At 38.0% G+C, this 17386-nt stretch overlaps 2 protein-coding genes across 3 annotated transcripts; one reads left to right on the forward strand and one right to left on the reverse strand.

Annotated features, from left to right (window-relative positions):
- Positions 1–405: 405 nt before the first annotated feature.
- Positions 406–8080, reverse strand: Ssdp (Sequence-specific single-stranded DNA-binding protein). Its single transcript, XM_068299287.1, has 2 exons — positions 7280–8080; positions 406–5073 (listed from the first exon to the last, which is right to left on the reverse strand). Exon 2 carries the CDS (start codon positions 4606–4608, stop codon positions 3229–3231), a length of 1380 nt encoding a protein of 459 aa, XP_068155388.1. The 5' UTR covers positions 4609–5073; positions 7280–8080; the 3' UTR covers positions 406–3228.
- LOC137584034 (hexosaminidase D) lies at positions 5814–17333 on the forward strand. Of its 2 annotated transcripts, XM_068299270.1 has the most exons (4): positions 5814–5990; positions 6089–6452; positions 15031–15768; positions 15840–17333. In XM_068299270.1, the coding sequence occupies exons 3-4, from the start codon at positions 15031–15033 to the stop codon at positions 17172–17174; spliced, it is 2073 nt and encodes a 690-aa protein (XP_068155371.1). In that variant the 5' UTR covers positions 5814–5990; positions 6089–6452; the 3' UTR covers positions 17175–17333. The 2 variants fall into 2 exon arrangements, with proteins under 2 accessions (XP_068155371.1, XP_068155370.1); XM_068299269.1 differs by lacking the exons at positions 5814–5990; positions 6089–6452 and adding an exon at positions 8557–8771 and having other exon boundaries at positions 15840–17332.
- Positions 17334–17386: the final 53 nt, after the last annotated feature.

Genomic DNA, 17386 nt, shown 5'->3' on the forward strand with positions numbered 1-17386 from the left:
ATATTGTTTTTGTTTTATCTGTTTGTTTTTTTCGTTTTTTTTTTTTTTTTTTTGTTTTGTGTTGTGGGTGTGTTGTAAATTGTATAATTAAGTCTAAAATACTTATTTCAAACATATTTTTATATTCAATAAGTTTTTTTTCTTCTGAAATCTCTTATCTTTTTTTTTTTTTTTTTGTGTATTATTTATGTCGCTCTTATCATTTTTGTTTCTATGAGAGGCAAGGTAATGGGAGGAGGAGTAGGGATGGGGTATCATTGCCATAGATATAGATATATGTGTAGATCCAGAGCAATCGAAACGCTCAACACACTAAAGCGCTGGGGAAAATAAATTTAACTTAAATACTATTTAAGTTTTCTTTCGCATTTTTTGTTTGTGTGTGTGTGTATGTTTTCTTTTCAATTTTCCCATTATTAATGTTATTATAATAATTCCGACTTATATATATTCCGATCGACGCACATTAACCATATACAATATTTAAAATAGATTTTTGTTATGTTAGATGTTATCAATTGATTTGTGTCTGTGTGAGAAGAAATTTCAATTTAATTTCCCATCATTTTGATTTGTTAATATGTATATTACACCGATGAGTAAAACTGTATCATCAGTTTTAGTCTTTAGTTCATAGCTCATAACTCATTCCAGAACTATCCTACAACGCTAATTCTTCTACCATTTGATTTTAAAACTATTGAAGATAAATGGTAAGCCAAATTGAGGGAATATTACAGTTTTGCCCTCTCATAGTTTTTAGACAACAATTATAAGTTTTTCAAAGGGTATCCAGTGTTTTTAAAATTATTGTTTTATAAGACTTAAACAGTTTTCCTTCGGAGAGGAAACAAACTGATGACTGAAACTGATGGTACAGTTTTGCTCTTCAGTGTATGTATGCATATATTCATTTTTGTTTTGCTTTCTTCTTATAAACTAGCTTCAATTCATCGTCTAATACTAATGTAAGGGGGTGTTTTTGTATATTATGTGAATGTGCTGTTTTTGGAGAGGGGTAGGGGGGTTACGCGAGCGCGGGACTAAAGTTAAAAATATTCAAGCACAGATACATATACAATATATAATCTATAAGTATGTATATACTATGTACTTTATTTTGTTTGTTAAACTTTTGTACAGCATATTATTTTCGATATTTTGAAGAAACTCAGCTTTAAATTTCTACAATTTTTTGAATATGCATATAAAACATCTAATTGTAGCTATTCCCTTTTTGTTTTATCGATCCATTGGAAACAAGAGAAATTATAAAGGAACTTAATACAGACATTAAACAATGTACACAATGAGAAACAGTATTTAAAATCAGAATAACTACGATTATACAAAAATATAGTATAAATATTAAATGTCAAACGATACTTTATCCGAAACAAAACGAAAAACGAATAACTTTATCAATAAGGTTTTTTTTTTTTTTAAAATGTTTGAGACTATACATACTATATACTATATACAGTGAAATTCGCTTAGCTGTATTTACAATTAACTCCATATTTTGGTGATTATATCGGAAGCTGGCATTTTCCGAACTTATGAAAGCAGTGAATATGTATAATAAAAAGTATCTTGTAACTGCATATTTTTTCAAGATAGCTGCCGCAAATTCTTTACAATTAATGAACAGCTAAGAGAATCAAACTGTATTCATATATAGATGCGCGCACAATACATTCCGTGGAATAATGCTAGCTATGCTCGACTACAATGCCATTATTAAACATTTCGTTATAAATATATATTAAGTTTATTTGTTTGAAGCCATTTTCTGCTGGTTTTGGGTTTTGTTTGCGCCTCTAAGACATTGCTTCAATTTTTAGTAGTCGTATCATTTAATAGATTAAAGATGAATATTTGCAAGAAATCACACAATCAGAAGATCTGTTTACATACATAGTTCGTTTCATTTATATAATATTGCAATTGTGATTTTGTATAGTAAAAAGAGAATTATAGGCAGAGATGGAAAGTTCAGTTTGGCTTTTAACTAAAACATAATTTAAAGCATAAATATATTTTAAATAAAAAAACGTGTTCTTCGAATTGATTAATACTAAGGACCTGAATAACTTTACATACTTGAGTTTTCTGAATTCCATATCTGAAAGCCGAAAATCGTTTTGTACACCCTAAAACCAAATTTCGCGAAATAATTAGCTTTAATTTCGATAATTTATACATTTTCATTGAAAAATTTCTCAAGCATCGGGTATATACTGGATATAATCTTGCTCAGTATGCTACAAGTATTAAAACCGTTTTTCCCGTTTAGCTTCTTAAAGCCTTGTTAACTAGAATTTGTTAAACCTAGAACTAACAATTGTCGATTGAATACCTTTTAAAGTTTAAGATTAAATTACAATTAAATTGCAAATCGAATTTAAGATCTGTGGCTCTATATATATAAAATACTTTTTTGAAGATCGAGTCTGAATTCTACAAAATAACTCGCATTATTTGAAATATTCAGGTCCTTAGCATCTAACTCAACGTCCTTAATTCTTCTTCCTTTTGTTAAGTATACTTTGCTTAAGTTTCTTTTGCTTCGATTTTATAGTGCTAAATATTTTTTTTGTGTTCAATTCACAAATTGATCTTCTTTTCTATGGGCCAATGTTTTTTACAAAATCTTTGCGTTTCAACTTAATTTATTGTAATGTTGTAAATTTATATCTGGGATTCTCACTTATTCAGATTCGTAAAGCCGTCAAATCTTAAAACCGATACTGTAGATGATACTTAAAAAATATGGTTTCCGAATTTCAAACCAAAATCTTTTTCGCATAGAAAAACATTTTTTAATTTAACATTAACCAATGATAGAGTCATAGATAGATAGAGGCATTACGAATCGGAATTTGGAACTGGTCCTTAGATTTCTATTTAATGATGCTGTGTGTGTGTGTGTGTGCTTCCATTAGATCTACTACTCTATTGTATATAATTGTGGGTGTGTGTATAATTAGATTTTAGTATATTTTAATTAATAATTATAATTATTTTACTTTAATGCTTATCAAAAAGGATTTCTACTACCGCGATTTCTGATTACAGTATTCATTTTCAATAGATTTAGAAATTGTTGTTGTTGTTGTTGCCATTGGTGAGCATATGTGAGGCAGCTGTCGTGTTGGTGGTCGAGGAGGATGAGGAGCTGTTGCCTACAGAGGAGGAGTTATTGAGATGCTGCTGCTGTGGATGTTGTTATGGCATAAAGTAGTCCGGATGATCTGTATCTTTCTCAAACCTCTTGGCTTCCTCGTGCATACTTTCCTTGATTTTCAATATTGCCGCTGATTCGGTTTGATCATTTTCACCAGGACCACCACCAAAGCCTCCCAGATTGTAATCACCCATACCGCTGCCCGAATCTTCCCGTGGCGTTCCTGGCCCTCCGTTAGCTGGTGAGTTTTTCATGCCATCGAGACCAGAGCCATCTCCGGGTCCACCGCCTCCACCATTTAATACAGGGCCCATTGAGTTGGGTCCGCCTCCCATGGGGCCCATACCGCCAGGACCACCTCCTCCTCCTCCGCCGCCATCAGGGCCTCCTCCCATTGGGAATTCGGGCTTCATTAGAGAATACATGCCATCGCCAGGCCCACCGACGCCAGGTCCACCTTGTGTATTATCCTGCGGTGATGGCATAATAGGCGTACCAGGTCCCGGCGGTCCATTTGAGCCGGGGCCAGGACCATAGTTTCCAGGCGATGACGATGAATAGGCATTCATTGGTCCTGATGCATTCGGCTGCCACTGCGGAGGACGACCACCTGCTCCACCCATTCCCATGCCAGGAGGCATGCCACCTGGTCCTGGAGCCGGTCCTCGCATGCCTCCAGGTCCACCGTAGCCCATTGGTCCCATTCCACCGGGACCGCGAGGAGGATTCATGCGCGGATTCATTGGGCCCATGCCTCCGCCAGGCCTAGTTGGATCCATGCTATTCGGCATCATTGGTGGTTGTCCTGGCGGTCCATTGAACTCATTCCCCATCCCTTGCATACGTACTCCAGGCCGAGGTCCGCCCGGATATCGGGGACCGCCCATAAATGGCGGCTGACCTGGCATCATTTGTGACGGCGGCGGCTGCGGACTCGATGCATGCGTTGGCGGCGATGGCCGCATTGATGAATTTGGGAAAAAGTTAGGACCCATTGGCCCGCCTGGGCCCATTGGACCGCCGCCTCCATCAACTCCGCCAGGCGGCATTTGACCCAAGGGACTTGGAGCCGGTCCTCCAGCATTGTGTGGACCTCCAGGGCCGGGTCCAATGCCGTTTACACCATATCCTGAACTGACAAAGCCATAATCATGAAAAGCCTTTGCTTCCGAACTGTGATCGCACTGATCCCGTCGTTCTGGCGCGGCGCAATACAGATCCCAAAAGACGCACCACCAAGTGTGAAGGAATCCCGGTGGCTCGCCCAAGGTAATATTCTTCTCCCATCTGATCTCGGAGAGGAATGTCTGGGCGGCCTTTTGGGCGCCCACATGCAGTAGATATTCGTACACATAGAGAGCAAGCTTCTCCCGGGCTTGGGCATCGGAGGGGACCGCTGATGTCTTTGATTTACCGTACATTGTGAATTGTTGTTGCTTTTGCTGTTGTGGTTGATTTTTTTGATTAGTTTTTAGCTAACGATTTCAATTTGTTTTATTTAAATTGTATTTTTTCCTTTTTGTTGGTTGCTGCCGCTGTTTTGTTGCTTCGTTTTACTTCTTTTCCGTCTTGTTCTTCTCCTTAATGTTGTTGTTTTTTAATTGGCCGCGCTTGGAGCTCTCACGCAGCCGTTCTCCGCCGCTCTATTACTTCCACCATTTTTATATATGTGTATATATTTAATTTTTTATGGTTTTTGCTCAAAAAATTTAACAGAAATTGTGTGCTTTTACTTTTTGGTTTCTTTTTTACAATAAACTTTTTAGCGCGCTCTCCTCTTGCAATTGTGTGTGTGTGTGTAGCCACTTCTTCGTTTTACCGTTTATTTTTTTCAGGTATTTTCTGCCTGATTGTTGCTGTTGTTGCTTCTTCTTCTTGCACAACCACTAAAAAGCAAAAGGGAGAGAGAGCAATAGAGAGAGAGAGAGAGCAAAAATTAGTGAGTCTGTATGTACATACATATATCTATTTATCTGTGTGTGTGTGTTGCAAATTTGAGTAAGCGTGTTGCCACCCAGTCGGAACATTTGCGAGATGCAATTTCAAACATCTTTTGAAAAGTATAAAATAAAAGGATTCTTCTATAAACTAAAAATTTGCATGTATGTTATCAAAAAAAAAAAAAAAAATGTCCCTTATGTCTCGCAATATAAAAGTTTGTACACATACATTTCATGAGTAAATTTTGTGAGCGACGCAAACACAAAACCTGAAAACTTTAACAAAATGTTACTTAACAGTGGATGAGAGTGTGAGGGGTTTTGTTTTTACAATTGGATGGGAGAGCGGCGTTAAGGTTTTCCTCTCAAAATTGTTTGTTTTTTAAAACCCTCTGACAGAATTTCTTTGAAAAAAAATAAATTTAATGCAAAAAAACATAGTTTCATGTTGAAAGAGAAAAACAAAATTAAAAATGCGAAAAAAAAGGTCAACACAAACGGGTTGCTTTCTCTTCTCGCAAAATTTGTTTCCTTTTTGTGGCCCTTATGTCTCGCAATATAAATTTCATTTTGTTTTGCCCAAAAAAAATAATTTTTTTTCATACTTTTTATCGTTTTTTGTGCTTGAGTTCAACCTGTTGCATTTCAGATTTTTCAATATGTATTGATGCGATCTTTTTTTTTTTTGGTTTAGTAATTTGTTCCAACAGTTCGTATGTTTAATATCTCAATGAAGACTAAGACATGTCAGAAAGTGATACTTTCTCAGAACCAGGTTCTGGGAATAAATGGCAAATAATTTTTAACGGAAAATAAATAAAAGCATATTATGATTTTATCTATTTGGAACAGGCCAGACATATGTATGTAGAAGTAGTTTTTTGTCCTCTTTGGAAATTTTGGTGTATCTAGTTATAATGACTCCTTTTTTATCCTTTTTTTTTTGGTATGACTTCTTCAGGGACCAAAACAACACAATGGTGAGCCGCAGTGAGCAATTTCTGATCAACAGCAGTAGTTGCAACAACTCCAGCGCCAACAACAACAACAATAGCCAGTACCTCTTCACTGACGATCTGACGGCAGAAGCTCAAGGACAATATCCAAGGGATACTGATCATTTTACAGAAAAGGCCAAGGAATTATTTTTGCACCCCCCTTACACATACATGTGTATATATGTACAATAATACATGTGTAAAAATATCAATCAGAATCAATAGGCCCCTAAAAAAAAAAAAGAGCCACGACGAAGATGTGGACGGAGCAGTGCGGACTTTTAAAAACCCGGCGGGCAGCAGCATAAAAATGCAGCACAACATCAGGTGAGTGATGCCTGACTTGCTCAGTTTTCGTTAGTTTTTAGCTAAAGCCAACACCATTATCTGCCTGTCTGTTTATGTACATACAGTAAGCACAAAAATAATTCATACATGCTGTATTTCTTTTTTTTTTTTTTTTATTGACAATCTCACTGACAATAACAAAGCTAGTACAGAGAGACAACGCGCGTGGCGATAAGGGCAGAATTGGCAGGTGTATTAGTTCCTAGGGTACTGCTGCAAGATTTCCAATTGAATATTGGTACGTATGCGACACTCTCGAAAGATGTAATCAATAAATGTGATCTGTTGAAGTCGTATCTTAGCCAAGAATCTGTGTAATGTCTTATCTATAACGGTAGCGGATCGGAACCGATCAAAGTTAATTTTGCAGGAGAGAATTACATTGCAAGTCCCATCAGAGGGTGGATATTGAGAGGGTATCGAATAAGCTACCACAATTTTCTTGAGAAAGCTTTTTGGTTTCTATTTATTATCTTGTCCTATTTCAAGTACACGTTGTTTTGTTGTTGGAGCTGCTGCTGTTGAGACACTTGTGGACTAAAAAATACCGGTCCGTCCCCCCTTATGCTGCGAAAACTACATGATATGTTGGCTGAAGTGTTGATGATTTTGTGGTTGTTGTTATTGCTATTGATTATGTTGCTTGTGTTCTTTTTGTCTAGTTGAAGACGTCATCAAATTTTGATTCGACTACACGGCGGCTTTTTTCTGCTGTCTCCCTCGCATGTTGCACGCACACCACCAAAGCACAGCATAGCCACAGATGGTTGTTGTAGCTGTATTTATTATGTTACTTGCATACGCACCTTTTAAGATTTTCTGTTTCTTCTTTTTAGATACATTTATTTAATTTAGTACATATTTGTTGGTTTTGCTGTTGATTGCAATTTTATCACAAAAAAAAATCAACAAGATAAACAGACACACACAAACACCTATTAAATTGAGAGATCTCTGCTGCTTGCGAGACAGGGGAGAAAAAGAGAGAGAGCAAGCGAGCTAGCGAGTGGTTTATATTCGTGTGTGTGTGTGTGGGGGAGCGATGGAATGAGAGAGAGCTAGCTAGCGAGAGCGAGAGCACAAAATACGGAATTTTTATTACAATCTCATTGATTTTTCGCATTCGTATTTTTATTTGCGGCGGCTCCCCCGGTTTTTTCAATAATTTGCGCGCATATATGTATTAAGTATGTATGTGAATGTATACATATATATACATACATATATATATGTATATATAATTATTTATTATTAAACCGCGCGCTACTTTGCTTTTGTTTCGTTTTTTCCTTCGCACCAATTCGCTTTATATATGTGGGTGCGTGTATGTGTGTGTGCATGTGTGTTTTTTGTTGTTTCTGTTGCTGTAATTTTTGCCAGTTCTCTTTTCACACGATTCTCACTCGTCTGCTTCTTCTTCTTTTCGGCTCTTCACTGCAAATAGTAATTTCTAAATTTTCACTGCGCGTAAAGTTTCTTGATTGTTATTAATCAATTTTTTTATGTTTTCTTTATTCAAAGCTTGCTGATTGTTCGTTAATTTTATTTTTCTTTATATTTTTCACTTTCATTGCTGTGTGGCAGCACTTTTCTAAAGATGGTAAACGGTCAACCAAGGTTCGAGTCGAACATGTAAGGCGGTATCGATATTCGATTCACCGGTTTGACGTTGGCGCGCTTTGATTTGACGTTGGCGCGGTTTGGTTCGACTTATTGGTTGGAGTTGCACCGTGGTTCAAAAACATATGCATAACCGTTTTCGAAATATAGATAAAATTGAAATTGAATTTCGAAATAATTTTAATGCACTTTTAAAGTCATTGGACACTAAATGCAACTTGCCTTCTTTTTTTCTCCATTTTTCGTGTTTTATATAATTTATGATTTTACAGATATGTATATACATATGTATGTACATACATATATCAGTCAAATATGATCCTATAAAATAGGAAAGCATTGAAACAAAAATTAAGATTAAAAGCCAATCCTTTGGTCACAACTGAGAATAGTCCTGTGCCTGTGTTGCTCTGAGCTCGGGTCCTGGTCCTGTGGTGTGGCAGTGCAACTGCAACTGTTCATAGCATCGGAAGCTGTGCGCGTCCTTTGCGAGGAAATTGCGTAAAGTTTAGTTGTTGTTTTAACGAAATATCGCAAGTTTCTGTTAGTTAAATATATATATACATTTTTTTTTGCGTATTTTGGTGTCATTACGACGTTTTTTAAAGGGATGCTTTATTAGTACTGCAATTATATATACATACATATGTATATATTGGCACTTTGGTGAATCTAACAGTTAAGTCCAATTGAAGATAAATAAATTTAAGTTGCTCACAAGTGATAAAAACGTGTCATTTAAAGCTCTTTCTCTTATTCATCACTCTATAATGCACATTTGTCAATTTTTAGTTGACACATTTTATTGAAGCAAATCGTTTGGGGTAATCATTTTTTGCATCTCAAATTTTTTGTAAATCTTTTAGGACTATGACAGGCAGACACTATGGAGGACTCTCATTCCCAAGGGCAGCTTTTGTGCAGGTGCCCTTTGCCTATCAATTCAGTTTGCCCTTTTCCGCATTTTTTGTTTGTCTGCGATTTTGTCAATCTAAATCCCCCAGTAGTCAACCGAATATCCTGCTGCTACCTTCACTGGTTTCGCGTTACAGGACACACACAAACTCATACACGAATGGTTTTGTTTCTGCCATTTTAGCACAATTCCTTGCCACGTTGTACATATACCCTCTTCCATATGTACATAGATACATATAGAATTGCTTCACTTCGTACCACATGTGCAGCATTCAATTAAAATCGCTTTAAATCGTACTCAAGCCTCTGAAGGTCTCAACCAATGGTAATGGAATTGCAACTGACTCTTTGATGGCCCAGTTTTTCAATGGTTACAAAACAAACAATTTTGAAGTTCCATTTCCCACTTACAAATTAAAAATGGGATTTCAATTGTGATTTCGATAAAACTTTTCTGTTAATATTCAAGTTAAGTAAATGACAGTCATATTAAGCGTGTCAGACCGAAAATTATTTACATATTGGGTTATTCTTTATGACTAAATGATCATTTTCAGATGTTAAGAACAAATAATAATTAAGTATACGCCAGGTATTGCCGCATTTTGTTTATCGTGTGGATATTTCAAATGTTTTCTTCCTCGCATAGTGTTAAATGCTAACTAAAATGAATTGCTTTAATTTCGTTCTGCTGAAATTCAAATTTACAAATTGCCTTAATTTATTTTACCAAGGAACAACAGTCACAATATAATCTCTATCTTTATAAATTTATTATTGCTTAATTAATACGGTCTCGGTGCAAAATTCGTTCACTCTATAATTCATAGGACTGGGGCCTTCGGTTCCTCGTTCCATCTCCTTTACCCCTTCCAATTACACTCTCGTATTCACACATTGACACTTTGGAAACCTCATAAAATGTACGTTGGGGGCGGGAAAAAAGAACAAATGACACTCGGAAAAATGTACAATTTTCATAAATGCTGGCAGAAAAAGAAACAAGGACTTTAATGTGTAGACATGTGTGTGTAAAAGCGATTCTGCATGCAGTCTGAACTACTGGGCCTGGTTCAGGACACAAAAAAGTGATCATGCAAATAAGTAATCACACTGAGAGAAGTGTATTTATATATAGTATTGAAAAATATTATATTAATTTATAAGAATAAGTAAACTTGTGGAAGAATTTTAAAGCAGTTCATTCGTTTATTGCAATTTCAAATTAAAGTTTATTTTAATTCTCGCTGTGCTGTATTCGATGGTGACTTTGGGGATGTGTGTGTGTACAAATTATGTTTGCATGAGTGCGTACCGAAGTCAGAACAGGGGCAGAAGGGATGCCCATGCGGTGGTCATTCTGTGAGCCGAACAGAATGGGAAATGGGAGGTGACTGTCACAACCAAAACGAAAACATGCCAAAGTAAACAGGCGTACAGTACGTGCAGCAGCTTCAGCAGAAGTATGTGAGGAGGTACATGGCCACGTAAGCCAAGCGGTGGGCAGGAGTTGAGGGGACATGTAGTATGCAAATGTGAGAGACATGTGCAACATTGCAACAATAGCATTATGGCTGACAGGGAGTAATCTCATTTGGTAGCAACGCAAAATGCACCGCATTTCACGCATACAAAATAAGCAAGCAAACTATCGCTGAAATCTGAGCCTCAACTCTCTTCAGATCCTAGATTAATTTTGCGCAAAGGATTGTCTAGACTTTGAAGAAACTAAACACAGAACTCATGATCCTTAAGGAATCCAAGCAAAACATTTGTTATTCATTCCTCAAAAAGTTTTCCATTAAAAAATCGGAATTCTCAGTGAAATTGTTTTTATTATCAAAGTTATTTTCTTTTTGATGTTTAAAGCAAAAATTAATGGAAATAATTTAACTGCGAATTTTGAAACTTAATTAAGCTTGAGCTATGAATGGTTTCGCTTTTCTTTGAGCTTAATAAATACGAAAACAATTAAAGAGATAAAATTGCAGTTAAATTGAAAACTTTGCAATTCATGTATCTCCAAAATAGTTGCAAAGAATATTCTAATAGTTAAATGTTTACAAAATTCAAATAAATTTAAGAATCAGAAAATTTCTAAAATTGCTGCAAAACTCACAGAACGCAAACTTTTCAACATAGACAGATATGCTTTTTGTTTTTCTGCTGATCTCACTCTTTGTTTTTGTTTTATTTAAAACCTTTTAATTCCACTAAATGGCAAAAGATTCAACATTTTTTGTGTGGCATTTATGTAAATGTTGCCTAGACAGATTTGCATTTTCCCCATTTTCCATTTCCCGTTCCTTCATGCAGCTCCCTTGTCCATTTCATCTCGTCCTGTTTGTTGTTGACAGGCAAATGACGAACGTTGACAACAAAATGTTTACTAATGCAGGCACTCACACACACACACACACACACACCTCCATACTTACTAATGGAGAGGGAGATGGTTGAGGAACAAAGTGTTGATGTTTTTGCTGGGTCACATTGACAGTTAGATACCGGATATAGGGCGAAAGAGGAAGCAAGCAGCATGCAATGCACTCCAGAGCTGGGTTTTGATTGATGTTTATGAATTATTAACAAACTTCTCTATATCATACCCTTCCTCTCTCTTTATACTCTTTAGCGCCCTTTGATACATCGCCGGGTGAGAGCCGAAGTTCATAGTTAGTGTTTCTCAACTTGTTTGGGCTCTTGGGCGAACTTCCATTAAGTAAATTGTATTGCATACTTATTTGAAGTTACTTAAAACTCGATTCCTTGATACTTTTTAAACAAATGTAGTCGAGAGAACATAAAAGTGCAGGTGTGTTTCGACTTTGATTTCACAGGAGTGAAGATGACTGTGCGACATTAAATCAGAAGAAGCATCTGCACGTAAACAAGTCGGTCTCCGTTTGTTAAGTGCAATAAAATGCAGCAAGAAAACATCATTTCAAATTATGAGCTCTAGTGTCTACTGCAGCATTTAGGCAGGGCCAGGACCAAGACCAATGGCACCAGAACGTGTCCTTGCTGAGATTATTTTTGTTACTTCTCGCTTGCTTTTTCTATTACTTATACATGGGAAAATGTACATATGTGTATATGTATAATGGGTGCTTCTCGCTGTTATGCTTTTTGCTTGTTGTTGGTTCTGGCTGGCTGACAAACTCTAAGTGTTGAATAGTTATAGGCGTCATGCTCTAATTTTGTTTTGTTCTCCCTTGCCACCAGCTCTTCTGTCGTCATTTTCTGTTTCTCTCTGTGTTTCAGTTTTTTTTACGTTGTTGCTCAAAACTTTTGCAGTTATAATCTACTTATGCAATATGGAGCCCAGGAGTTTGTTAGCTCACTTCATCAGCGGCTAGGACCTTGGGTTCAAGCAGATTTCCATAAACTGCTATTCAAACTTTCGTTATGGCAAAAAGAAGGCAACGTTGGAAGCGATTTTTACCTTCCGTTTTTTAGTTTTAATCCACATTTTCGACTAATTTTTTTCAAACCTTATCCTTCTTCTCTTACATGAAACTTTTGTTTCTTTGGGTTTAGTTGTTGCTTGAGACAATGAACTTAAAGGACCATAATAAACTGTTGAGTTTTGTAATTGCCAATATAACGAGCGCAATGTTAAGCTGCAATGGTCTTAATGGATGTTAATAAGCCGTCAAATTGCATAATTGCCGATTACAAACAGCGCTAGAGGAATAGCAACCACACAGCTTATTTTTTGCATGTTCATTCTCTTCCTATATTCCGCGTTCACTCTTGTTTTTTCGCCTTCCTTTTATACCGTCTCCTTCTTATTATGCATACTTGAGCGTGAAATATAGCTTCGGCTGGCAGCCCTTCACTTTAAGCTGGTCCGAAAGGAATTTTAAGTTTTCCCTTAGCCTCAACCCCACGTTGGGCGCCAAACCAATTTTGTGCTCTTTAATGCAATGCTGAGAATGCAATATAAGCGAGAGAAAGGCAGAGGGGCTAGTGAATAATGGTAGGGAATGCCCTCAACTAAACATGGAGCATCTGCTGCAGTTGATCTAGCTAAAAATTATTCACGACATGCTCTTTACTGAATATATTTACGAAAGAACTGCACTCATAGATCGGTCCTCTGAGCATTTTGAAATAAATTTTGTGTGTAGAAAGAATGGCGAGAGAAACTGAGAAATTTTTGAAAGTGCTTTAAATACATCCATACAATTTGTTTGGTTACCTCACATGGAATTTGCAATCGCAACGAATGCTCGACTGCATTTCAAGTCCATCAAAGCCGCTATCATAGCTTTAAAGGGGGGCACAAATGTTGCAGTTTCGAATTTTGAAGTTTATTTTTATTTTTGTGGCAAGCAGCCAAATTGTGTTTCGACTCAGTGGGTGGATTGTGGGTGACAGGGTGGGCATTGTGAATGATGTCGATGGTTCGGGTCACAGCAGGAGCCGGAGCAAAACGAACATGAACATAAATCGGTCGGCAAATTGGCCCGGTGGCTTGTGGCGCAATTAAATTTAATTTACAAAAACTGTCTGCGAATGCTTTCGTTAGCTGCTTCCATTTAAAAGCGAATGCAATTAGACAGAAGCCAGGCATCCATTCATCGAGACACCACAGAGAGGAATACAAAAGTGAAAGGACTTTAGCTGGTCACAGAAAGTTGAGGAAGTGCCCAGAGATTGGGTCCATTGTTATGCCTTGCATAACCCCCTGGGCTTGCCACAGTTTTTAACACTCTATTGTAGGCTCTCTCTGTGTTAGCTAGTTTGTTTTCTCTAGTTTGCATACGTGTGGTATATGTATTTCACTGCATATACTCGTATAAAAGAAGAAGCACACATTTGACTAGGCCTTCAAAATTTTTTTTGGCAAGACGCATGTACATCTTGGCAAGGGAATTGCCAACAAAATGGGTCAACATTTCGATTTTCATTTTCCATCATAATTCTCATTTATAGTTATACACTTTCAGTTTTGTAAATGTAAAATAATATATACATATACAATATAGATAAGTATTTGTTGTTTAAATGATTTATTTTAGGCACAACCTTTATCACATTTGAATTTCGTTCATTGGTGGTTCAATTTAGGCCATTGATATGTAATTGCTAAGTTTTGCATTAACAATGGACTCCTTAAACAAAATCAACTTCGAGCGGTGTCCGTTAAAGAAATGGCCAAGGATTCCCATGACGCAAATTCCAACTTTATCTACCATCTGCCTTGCTGCCCTTGCATTTACCCACATGATAAGTGAATTCAATTTCCTCTTAGACAAGTGCACAGCTGTACATTTCCACTTGAACACTTGGTTAGCAGCGGAAGAAGTCATGTTCGCGTCATATTATTTTTACTTATTTCTTTTGTCAGCTGCAGTAGCAGCTACAAACAGGCACCTACATATATTAACTATGTATGTATGTGTGTATATAATAGTTACAGACGTTCAAGTAAATGCAGGCTGGGATTGGGGCAGAGAAAACTCATTTAAATGGGCTCTCTGGCTGGCAGTTTAGGCCTATTCAAACGAATGGAATGGAAAGAGGAGGGGCGAGATGGTGGCCAGGAGAATGAGTTGAATTTTAGTTGAAAACTTGAACAAAAGGTAAAAAGAAAATCATACTTTAGGCTAAGCACAGTGGGCCAATTAACAATAAATTCGTTTGTTGCAAATTAATAATGTGACTTAAACTCGTTTGAGAAATCATTATAATTTTATTTATGCAGAAAGCCTTAATATCAATTATTCAAATGACTTCAATATCTTTCTTCAATCTCTTTGAGCCACTGTGTAGCGGCTGCAGCTGTGGCAACAGCAACAACACTTAACCTCAATGAGGCTACCCGCATCGGTGGCGTATGAGTAACGTCGGTTAAGATTTATAGCATAACTCCCGGGGCTACTTGTTGGATCTTCAAATATTTATGAATGGCACAAAGGGTTGAAGTCAGCAGCTAGCAGGAGTTACTTTGTTGTTTTTGTTGTTAAGTTTTCTCCCCCATTTCTCATCTTCTTTCTTTTTGCCGTTGCAGATGCACTCGAATCTCCTGATATTTATTTGGCGACGTAAACTTTCCTTTTTGCTGGTCGTCTCTGGTCTAGTTTTGCTTGCTCTTTGGTCGTGGGCTTTATTAATTGAGAATACAAGTAGCCGTACACCGCAGTTGGTTACGACGCAACGGTCTGATGCTGGAACCTATCATCAGGAGCTCCACATCATCCAGAAACTAATTGCACAGGCCAATAGAGTTCTTAGAGCAGACCGCCAGAAGGATAACCTACTCGAATTAAAGGAAAAAAAATCATTGGGTAACGTGCGTTTCCTGCCCACCCAACAGACGAAGCGGGCTCCTCGATTGCCACTAGCTGAGAGTTTATTATTGGAGCAGGAACGTTTCAAAATCCTCGAACAGCAGCAGCGGCACAGACACGCGGGCGGCATGGAGGAATTAAATGCTAATGCAGGTGAAGACGAGCGAATGCTTAGCTCAGCGGAAAGGCAAACTCAATATGAACACGAACTGCAACGTATGGGTGTGCCTGTGGTGGCTGGAATAGGGCCTGATGGACCACGACCACCCAATGAACGTTTCATACATTTGGATTTAAAAGGAGCTCCACCTAAATTGAGTTTCCTAAAGCAACTGTTGCCCATTCTTAGAACTTTAGGGGCCACTGGGTTGCTGATAGAGTACGAGGACATGTTTCCCTTTAGTGGAGCATTGGAAGCCTTGGCGGCTCGCAATGCCTACAAGGAGGAGGAACTAAAGGTATATTCGGATAGATGAAAGTAGCTAAAAGTATTTCTTAACAGGATTCTTCAATTTCAATACTTTTTTAGGACTTTCTGGAAAGTGCTGCTATGCATGGGCTCAGTGTGATGCCCCTGGTGCAGACCTTTGGTCATTTAGAGTATGTCCTGAAGTTGGCCGGTTTTGAGCATTTACGTGAGCTTCAGGAAAGTCCCCAATCGATTTGTCCAAGTCAAACCCAGGGAATGGCTTTGCTGGAGCACATGTTGACCCAAGTGATTGAGTTTCATATGCCGCTATCCAGCAAGCTGACTCATCTTCATCTCGGGTGCGATGAGGTGCAACGCTTGGGCGAGTGTCCTGCCTGTCGTCAGCGGATGCCAAATGAGCTATTCCTGTCGCATGTAATAAGTTTGGCCCATTTCGTGCGACAACGGTGGCCCCAGCTACAGGTGGTTATTTGGGACGATCAACTGCGTCAAATGGCACTGAGTGAATTGCAAAACTCACAAATTGGCAGCTATGTGGAACCGATGATATGGGTTTATGCCAACGATATATATCGTTTTATACAGCCGCAACTGTGGAATACTTATGCCAAGATCTTCCCAACAGCCTGGGTGGCATCCTCATATAAAGGAGCTTTCGGAGAGAGCCTTCTAGTTCCACCATTGCAGCAGCATCTGGAGAATAATCTCCGCTGGTTGGCTGTTTTGGCAAAAGAAGGCGGACGTTTTGTTAAAGGATTGCGTGGATTAGTTTTAACAGGATGGCAGCGATATGACCACTTTGCCACCCTTTGTGAGCTTTTGCCCGTGGCAATGCCAAGCCTAATGACTTCATTATCCACTGTCGCCAAGGGGTACTTTAGCACTAATCCCCGAGATAATGATCTATTACGGGTCCTACAGTGTGTCTTCCAACCAGATAGTCGGCGATCAGGTCATCCATGGTTGGAACTTCATCCGAATGCCCATCACAGTCAATTATTTGCCGTATGCACTTATCCAGGACATCTGATCTATAAATATGCCCTACGGTTGTATGGTAAGCTGCAAGAGATTTCCACCTATTTGCAACAGACGAGAGAGCACAGTGCTTGGCTTTCCGATTACAATGTGCGGCATAACTTTAGTTCGCCCCTTAGGGTTAGAGATCTCATCTTGCACACTCCCCGACTAATTGAGGAGATGCGTTCCATGGTTGGTGAGGCTCAGCAGCTAATGTGGGAGGTGTATGATGAGTATACGGTATCCGAATTTGTCGAACAGCATATCTATCCCAAAATCGAAGCCCTGCATCGGCAATTGGAACTAGGGGAAATGCTTCTACAGCGGCGGACATGGCCACAGAGGCCACTTCCACTGACATTAAGGTTGCAGGAGGAAATGCAGCCAAACCCACAAGAGCATCCGCAGCCATAAAATGTCAATAGTTTGACTAGTGATCAATTAAAATGTTAACAAAGCGCATACGCTCTTTCAATATCTCTGTTTCTTGCTTCTCTCATCAGCAATTAAAAAATAGTTTACACTTTTTCTATGTAGCGAAAGTATACCATGTATAAGAAATACCAATTCCAAATATATAGAGATATGTATATATAAAATGTGTATCATAATGACTTTTGTGGTTC

This window comes from Drosophila tropicalis, unplaced genomic scaffold (assembly GCF_018151085.1).
Source record: "Drosophila tropicalis isolate 14030-0801.00 unplaced genomic scaffold, ASM1815108v1 contig_878, whole genome shotgun sequence".
Classification (NCBI taxonomy): domain Eukaryota; kingdom Metazoa; phylum Arthropoda; class Insecta; order Diptera; family Drosophilidae; genus Drosophila; species Drosophila tropicalis.

What these genes read in the sequence shown, in the direction of transcription:
- Ssdp (XM_068299287.1), bottom strand. Translation starts at nt 4,608, where the DNA reads ATGTACGGTAAATCAAAGACATCAGCGGTCCCCTCCGATGCCCAAGCC.
- LOC137584034 (XM_068299270.1), top strand. Translation starts at nt 15,031, where the DNA reads ATGCACTCGAATCTCCTGATATTTATTTGGCGACGTAAACTTTCCTTT. An exon ending in ACAAGGAGGAGGAACTAAAG is followed by an intron (nt 15,769 to 15,839) that starts GTATATTCGGAT and finishes ATACTTTTTTAG; the next exon opens with GACTTTCTGGAAAGTGCTGC.